The following is an 8,876-nucleotide window of genomic DNA, read 5'->3' as shown; positions in this document are numbered from 1 at the left end:
ATTTTAATAAATAATTATTTTTTAATTTATTTTAGTAAAAAGCCTTACATATATCAAATGAGAGTCCATATAAGATTGTTGAAGTAAAATGGGATCTATATGGAAGATGACTCATAATTAAGTCATCTTCCATATAAAGTTAGAATTGTAAAATAATTTAATTGATATTATATATGCATATTTTAATAAAATCTATGTAATTATATTAACATAAATTTTGACTAAATTTGATTCATTTAAGTATTATCAATTAAATATTAAAATGCATATTATATAATTCAATTTGAAATTGGAAATTTTTAAATGTAATATATATTTTATGATGTGATATTTGTATTTAATAAATATTATATATTTTTAGTATTATTAATTTTAGTATGTTTTCGAGTTCTAAGATTTGATTATAATATATTAAGCCTTAAAAGAATAATACATATAAATTAACTAAAATTGTTAAAACATATATTTATTTTAAATTTAAAATGTATTTTTAAAATAAACAAATTCGGTCAAATTTTAATAACGAGTGAAAGCCATAAACCTCAATGTGAAATTTTATTATATACTTTAAAATATATATAAATTTTGAAATTTTTATAAATATTTTTTATTTCTTTTATATTTTTTATTGAGAGAGAAAAATTTATTTATTTCCTATGTTGTCACGGGTCAAAAGTGTATCTATATCAATGTATTATTTGAATTATTCGAGTTATTCGAATTATGCAATTCAATTCGATTCAAACTTGAATCAAATTATTCGAGTTGATTGAAATAATTTAAATAACTTGATTCAATTAATTCAAAATTTAAATTTTTTAAAAAATTTTTCAAATCAAATCGAGTTATACTCACCCTAAATCATAAACCAATATGAAAAATATATCTTTTAAAAAATTACCCATGTTATTTTAACCACTCGCATATTTTTTCCCACAAAATAACTTCTTCATATATTTTGAAATTTTAAATTTAAGTGCGTAAATTCTAGTATGCAAAATATATATAGTAGCATTTGAATTGCCGCTAAACTGCATTGGGCAAAAGGGTGTTGTGGCATGTAACCAACGCAAAAGCCAGTAATCTAAGGCACGTGTCACTTCTTATAAGAATCTTGTAACGTTGTCAATGGACTTGATACTTTTGTACACAAGTACGAATTACGAATGCAACAAAAAATTGGGCGAAAAAAAACTAATTAAAACAGATAATACGATATATAAAAAAAATATGAGAAAATATTTAACACAAATAGGATTTAAAGATACTAAACTGGAAAGTAGCTTAAGAGAGGAACCTAAAAATGGCAGAGAAGAGAACATATGAAATCACGAAAAGAAGAGCATCTTGTTCATCAATTAATATAAGGATCTATTAACATATAGGAATCTCATCGAGTCCTTGCTATCCCACTCATAACAAATATGGTTGCAGCAGCAAAATGCAACAACCATTCAATGGAACATCTATACTTAAATTCGGCGTTTGTAGTGGGGTGGATTTACAATTCAGTTCATGGCTGTGGAACAAACTCGAGATCGAGTTTGGGTTCACACGGGATCTCTCTAGTTATAAACTCGCACAAAAGGCCTGGCCACAAGGGTAAAACAGACCTTTCAGTCTCTTTCACTAAAGGGTATTTGTAATTATTGACGTTCAACCAGAGCGTTCCCCGTTGTAATATTTAAATTCTCGCTCCCAACTCTATTCTCGATTCTCTCACTCTCACTATAATCGATGGAAGAAAAATCGAAAATCAGTCTGCTCTTTTCCTCCTCCGTCCTCCTCCTCCTCTTTTCTCTCTCCGCGGCTGTTTCCAACCCTTTACAGCTGCAAACCTTACTTCTCCGCCCTCTTCCTTCTGCGCCCACTCTTTCATGGACAGATGCCGAACCCGAACCCGAACCCGAATCCGACTCCTTGGTCGAAATATCCGAGCTCAACGCAGTAACTTCTAACACTACACTGGAAATGCATCACTTAGATGCTTTTTCTTCGGAAGAGACTCCTGAGCGACTCTTCGACCTCCGACTGCAACGCGACGCGCTCCGCGCCGAAACCATCTACTCCCTCGTTTCGAAAGCAGTTGCGCGTAATCGTCCACGCGCGCCTGGACGTCCTGGATTCAGCAGTTCCATTATTTCCGGACTTGCTCAAGGTAGTGGTGAGTACTTCACGCGCTTGGGGGTCGGTACTCCTCCAAGGTATCTTTATATGGTGCTCGACACCGGCAGCGATGTGGTGTGGGTTCAGTGTTCACCATGTAAGAATTGCTACTCTCAATCTGACCCCATTTTTGACCCGACTAAATCTCGCTCTTTCTCCGGTATTCCTTGTGGGTCACCGCTTTGCCGTAGCTTAGATTCATCGGGATGTAATAAGCGCCGGATGTGTCTTTACCAAGTATCCTACGGCGACGGTTCTGTTACTTTCGGCGACTTCTCCACTGAAACACTAACGTTTAGGAGAACTAAAGTGGGACGTGTGGCGCTCGGTTGTGGTCACGACAATGAGGGCTTGTTCGTTGGTGCAGCTGGCTTGTTAGGCCTTGGTCGGGGAAGACTATCATTCCCCACCCAAGCAGGACGCCGCTTCAACCGGAAGTTCTCTTACTGTTTGGTCGACAGGTCCGCTTCTTCAAAACCGTCCTCCATGATTTTCGGTGATGCGGCCATTCCCCGAACCGCCGTCTTTACTCCTCTTCTTACAAACCCTAAGCTCGACACTTTCTACTACGTTGAGCTGCTTGGGATTAGCGTCGGTGGGACACGTGTCCGAGGGATCACGCCTTCTTTATTCAAAATGGATCCAGCTGGTAACGGAGGGGTCATTATTGACTCAGGCACGTCTGTCACCCGCTTGACCCGACCCGCTTACATCGCAATGAGGGATGCGTTCCGTATCAGGGCCTCGAATCTGAAGCGGGCGCCTGACTTCTCATTGTTCGATACATGCTTCGACCTGTCCGGCAAGACTTCCGTTAAGGTACCGACGGTTGTTCTACATTTTAGAGGGGCCGACGTGTCATTGCCGGCGACGAATTATTTGATTCCAGTAGACAGCAGCGGAACCTTTTGCTTTGCTTTCGCGGGTACCATGAGTGGTTTGTCCATAATTGGAAACATTCAGCAGCAAAGTTTCCGGGTGGCTTTTGATTCAGCGGGTTCTCGGATCGGGTTTGCTCCCCGTGGATGCGCTTAAACATGGGTATGGTTGTTTTATCTATTTTTACTAAGGTAAGGGATAAATCTCTTTCCCTGCCTCTATTTTAGGGTAAGAAGGGAAGAACAAAAACGATCTTCCATGGATTTGAATGTAAGACAGGAGGAGAGGGAGATGATAAAAGGCGGGTAGTTTGTTAGAAATAGCGAATCAACGTTTTGCGGTTTTTCAGGTGTTATTAATTGTATTTTTCAAATATGAAGGTCGATTTACGCGCTACTTTTAAGACACGGGGAATATAATTTATTACCTGTTTAATTAATTATAAGTTGAATTTAACTTCAATTTCTAGAATATAAACAGCATAGAATCCATAATCATCGCCTGCATTTTCCTTTTTGATGCTCCGCAAAAATACAAAATGGATCAGAGCTGGTATTCCAGTAATATTTCAATCTGCCATCGATATAAATAAGAACTTGGAGTGATGTGTGCTGAATTGGTAGCCAGCCTGGCTGGTAATGGAGGAGGACCAACCACAATCCAAAATCGATGGATCTCTTTCAAAGAACCGCTACTAAGTAGTTAGGCTCACAGACCTTTTTCGATAGCTTGAGCAATTTATCAAATTTTCCTAACTAGTTACTGATTTATCCTTTTCCCAACAATTATGCAGGCCACAGAGAGATGGTGGTGCCAAATATGTTAATTAGCACTTGAGTTCATGCACCAAAAGAAAGCATTTTTTATGGCAACCTCCGCCCTTTTGTTTTTTTTTTTGTTTTTTGTTCACTATCCTATAATGCGGCACTTTGGGTGCATGCGGTCCTAACACCTAAGCAAGCATGATGACACTTGTGCAAAAAATCACTTAGCTCCATGTGCAAAAAATCACTTAGCTCCACCTTCACAAGATGCAATTATCTAAAGTTTTAACAAGAAATTAAAAAAAAAAAGAAAAAAGGCCCGCCCGCGTGTTTAATGGTGAGTACCAATTTAGCGCAAGTCAACGAAATTGGGTACCCCCACTATGTTCTGTTTTACGTCCACAGGCATGAGGGAGTGGGACATCTAGCAATCATGTAACAAAAGAGCAGTGCTTTGCAGGGGGAAAAAGTGCAATTATCTCCTTTTTACACTCTTTACAGGGTAAAAGAATATAAAGTACTCACTGGGAACCTTGTTGTGTGGGAAAAGAGATATTCCTTAAAATATATTGTTTCTTTTTATTTGCCTTGAGTAATTAATCTTAAGTTTTACATGTTAGAAATAATAGTTGATATAAAATTTAATAAATTATAAGTTAAGATTTGTCATTTTAAAATATCAAAAACAAAATTAGATGCGAAAGTGTACTTGAATTTATCGATTTTTAAAATCTACAAATTTTACGGTTTTTATCTTTCAAATTAGTACGTAAATAATTTTAAAATGTGACTCTTTTTACAAAGATGAGATATTAAAAAGTTATCTAATATAATTTGAGGATATTAGTTTTAATTTTTAATTAGCACATCATTAATTTTTACCCATACTTTATTAATAATTAAAGTTCAATAAAATTAACTAAATTAGATATTTTAATTTGAACTAATATTTTATGATAATAAATAATAAGATATAATTATTCTTATTATATAGGTAATGTCTACATCTTTTAACATTAGAAATAGACATATCTTTTAAATGACTTATTTTAGTTTCGTTTCATTTAATGGATGGGTAATTTCAAGTATTGTTGATTATGCTACTTTCTTCTTTGATTTCGAAAGGTTATGGTATACGCAAATACAATTGCACATGCCAGGGTTTCTCTTTCTCCTTTATGAATGATACATGCCTATCACGACAAATACAATGTTGAAAGATTTGAAACAAGAGCATGTTAAAGATTGGACCAAAGACGGGGTTTCCTGGAAATCTAGATGATTGATTTTACTTTCAGTAGTAAATAGTACCGCTACTGTTTAACTAATGATAATGACGGGATCAACATAATCTATTCATTCTGATCCATTATTTGGACTTACAGAAAGTCTCCTTTTGAAATTGCTATTAGGTTTTTTAAATCTATTTAAATTTATTATGATGATGTTTGAAAATGACGAACTACTATCTTAGTCGATAGAAGGGAATTCAGATGCTGGCAAGGGCTTTGGTATCTCTTAAAATAGATTATTTTTGTTTTAGCATTTTAAAAAATTTTAAAATTTTAAATTAGTAAAGTTAAAATTATACTTTTACTCTCTAAAATTATGAAATTTTAATTTAATCTTTTAAAATTTTAAAATATAAACTATTAAAATTTAAAATTTAATTCCGACCCCCTTAAAAAAAATTTCTAACTTCGCTCCTGTTAGTCGATTTCATATTTAAATCCTATCTGAAATTTGAAACTTCTACTTGTTCATCTGCTAACATTTGATTAATGGTTATAAATTAATTTTAAATATAACCTAATACTATATAGTGGGATTTTTAATTATTAGGTAACATTGTAAATATTTCTATTATTAAAAAAAAAATCTCAACCATTAGAAAAACTTTTTTTTCTCCAAGTTGTTTTCTCTCTCTCACCAACTTACTCGTTCTTTCTTTTTCTCCATCTTTTTATACTCTTTCTCTTTTTTTCAGTTTGCAAATATATTTTATAGGTATCTTTGTTGTTTTCACAAGTTGTGATGGACAAATGACGGTGCCTATTGTCGCTGAAACTTCGTTGGTCACCAGTAATTTCTCTTATAAAGGGGGTGACTCTTTGTCGTTTTCTTAATTTATTTATATTTTGAGAGTATTTCAGAATAATAGATGATTTCATGAATTTGTTTAGACCCGTGATGTTTTAAGTTTTAGATTTTTTTTTGTTTTTACTCTATTGTTTAATAAGTCTTCACTTTTAAAAATTTCTGTATGCTTTTATAACACATTTTTTAGTCTTACTTATGTATGTAGTTTGCCAGTGATTATAGGGATGATTTTATTGCCATCCTCTCTAGTTTGATGGATGCTCGATTCTTTTATCGATTTTTGTCCACCGCTTTGGATCATCCAAGGCTGATTTTATTATCGTATCAAGTTCTTGCAATCACTTTAAATATACCATGCTTGAGTTGTGATAAAACCAATTACCAATATACTATGATATTTTATTGATGTTGAGATTAAAACTTTTGTTCCCCAAATTGTATAATTCCATTAATAAAATAAATTAATAAATTTACCTTGCTAAAAAAACACTTCTCAACAATTGGGTTCTAAGCACTTAGATATGTAGTTGATTCTAAACCCCCCCGGCACTGTTCCCGTTCTTATAGTTTAACCCAAAATCAACTTTGGGCTAACTTCTGATTACCCAATCCACCAAATGGGCTCACTGTATTATTCATGATCTTACCAACAAAATTTGTTTTATCAGCCGAATAACAGATAAGGTCATAAGAAACCAAGATTTATGTTTACTTTTCTATGTTCCTATGCGGGTCGACCCTTCGTTCTCAAAGTAAAAAAAAAGAAAGGGAAAACTGCCTTCTAGTCCTCCAATTGTTGATAAATTATTATTATTATTATCTAATTATAAAAAAATACAAAATGGTCACCTTATTATTTGAATTTCTTTTTTGTTGGTAACTATCTGTCAAATGATTATGTAAATATGACGTAATAGCTTTTAAAATTGATAAAATAATAATTTTAACCTTTAATATTTATTTATCGTATCAATTTAGTCTTAATTCTAAAAGTTTAACTCTCAATATTTACTCGTGTAATTTGATATGTATTTTTTTCAACTTTACTTTTCTTTGACATCCTTTCATCTGAAAAACTAAAAATAAAATAAAAATCTATCAACTTAATTTCGATTGAAAATATATTAAAAATGAAAACGCATAAAAATTCAATATAATAATTTTATCTTTTCTACTTTTTTTAAATTAAGCCTCAATGTTACAAATAAATAAAACTGAAAAAATAGATTAATTTAAACAATATGTAAATGTTGAGGGTTAATACAACTTTAAAAGTTATCAAGTTATCTTTTCGTTAGTAATTTAACGGCACATGATAAAAAAATTCAAATAATTGGGTGAAAAAACGAATAATTAATAATTATTTTGTAATTTTTCAGTGATAAAAAATTATTAATAATTTTGTGACCACTCTCTTCGTACCATTTCAACAAAAATATATTAGAATTCTTGTGCTGTAGTTTCTTCTTCAAGCTGAAGTAACGTTGGATACAAGTCACCTCCTCCTGCCATTATTATCCCAACATTTATTTAGGACTAAATATAATCTTTGTTGTCTCAATTTTTTTTCTAAAAACCTTTGAAATATATAATATTTTTAAAAAATTAACATAATCATAATATATATATATATATATATATATATATATGCTTAACAACTATTTAATTCAATATGGTAGGGAAAAGGAGAAGACTATGATAACCCATAATCAAAAAGTAAGGTGCAAATGCCAAGTTCCCCTCCCATGATCTAATTACTGCATATAAAACGACAACGTAAGGAGATGTTGACTAGATACATCTTGCTTCTAAGCTCAATTTCCATAAAGTGTGAGATTGGATGGGCGGTGCATTTACCTGCGGTTAGTGTAAAAATAGTGGTGGCGGCGAGATTAGATATTATAGCGTGAGACAAAAAATAAGCTAAACGCACCACACCGCACTGTCACCCCAAACAAAGCCAAAAGATGAATGCAGGATTCTGCTATAAAATGAAGCTTAGTTTTCCAATACTAAACAAACAGTTCTAGATGATGACTTTTACCATACGAGCCACTCCTTTTCTTTTAAAGACAAAATTAAAATATTTGAATTTTTTAACTTCAAGAGCTTAGCTCATTTATTCTTTTGATTTAATAATTGAAATTTAATTGATAACATTGTCAAAAGATTTCTATCAAATTGAGTAATGTAGCATAAAAAAATTGCTCATATAGCCAATATTATACACTTGATAGGCAAGAGCAAAGCTAGTACAATTTTTTAGGGGGGCCAAATGAAATTTTAATTTTTATAGTCTATATATTTATAATTTTTAAAGGATTAAATTAAATTTTTATAATTTTAAGGTGGCCAAAGTGTAATTTTACTTTTACTAATTTTAAAATTTAAAAAATTAAAAGAATTAAATAGTAATTTTCTATTTTTGGAGGGGACGGGGCCTATGCTAGCCCCTTTAAATTTGCCTTTATTAGTAGGCTAAATACGCAAACAAAATTATTAAACATAGAATTGTAATGTTGTTAAACATCATTTCAAAGTTGATTTATTTTTTTCTCAAATAACTTAAAGTTGGTTAAGTGAGCAATTTTTAACAATAAAAGGCCCCATGATTCAATGAAAGTGCTGCAATGATACTAGTAATTGGACTTTAATTATTAAATAAATAATAATTAGGAGATTAAATTTTAAATATACAAAAAGATAGAGACTAAAAGTGAAATTAGACCTTTAAAGATTATCCGTAGTAATATGACTCGTACATATCCCACCTGTTGTCCAAAGTTCAAACAAGGAGGGTTGCTTCCAGCCGAGTGATTTAGAGTTTATGTTTTTGCAAGTTTTATCGTATAATATTGAATGAAAAATTAAAAAAAAAAATCTCAAAAAATATCCTATTATCCAGTTATGGCGGTTGGCCCGACAAGTAGCTCATACAATACAATTATGTGCACGTTATCCGGTAGA

The 8,876-nt window shown here is 32.1% G+C and overlaps 1 protein-coding gene across 1 annotated transcript; it reads left to right on the top strand.

Moving 5' to 3' along the window:
* The first annotated feature begins 1,336 nt into the window (after positions 1 to 1,336).
* On the top strand, positions 1,337 to 3,450 carry LOC108473850 (aspartyl protease family protein 2). The gene has a single exon (XM_017775639.2). It carries the CDS (start codon positions 1,738 to 1,740, stop codon positions 3,199 to 3,201), a length of 1,464 nt encoding a protein of 487 aa, XP_017631128.1. The 5' UTR covers positions 1,337 to 1,737; the 3' UTR covers positions 3,202 to 3,450.
* The last annotated feature ends 5,426 nt before the right edge of the window (positions 3,451 to 8,876 follow it).

The sequence above is a fragment of the Gossypium arboreum genome, chromosome 11 (assembly GCF_025698485.1).
Source record: "Gossypium arboreum isolate Shixiya-1 chromosome 11, ASM2569848v2, whole genome shotgun sequence".
In the NCBI taxonomy this organism is placed as follows: Eukaryota; Viridiplantae; Streptophyta; class Magnoliopsida; order Malvales; family Malvaceae; genus Gossypium; species Gossypium arboreum.
The sequence above is the reverse complement of the archived record's forward strand: the minus strand, read 5'-3'. Positions and strand labels throughout refer to the sequence as shown.

What these genes read in the sequence shown, in the direction of transcription:
- LOC108473850 (XM_017775639.2), top strand. Translation starts at nt 1,738, where the DNA reads ATGGAAGAAAAATCGAAAATCAGTCTGCTCTTTTCCTCCTCCGTCCTC.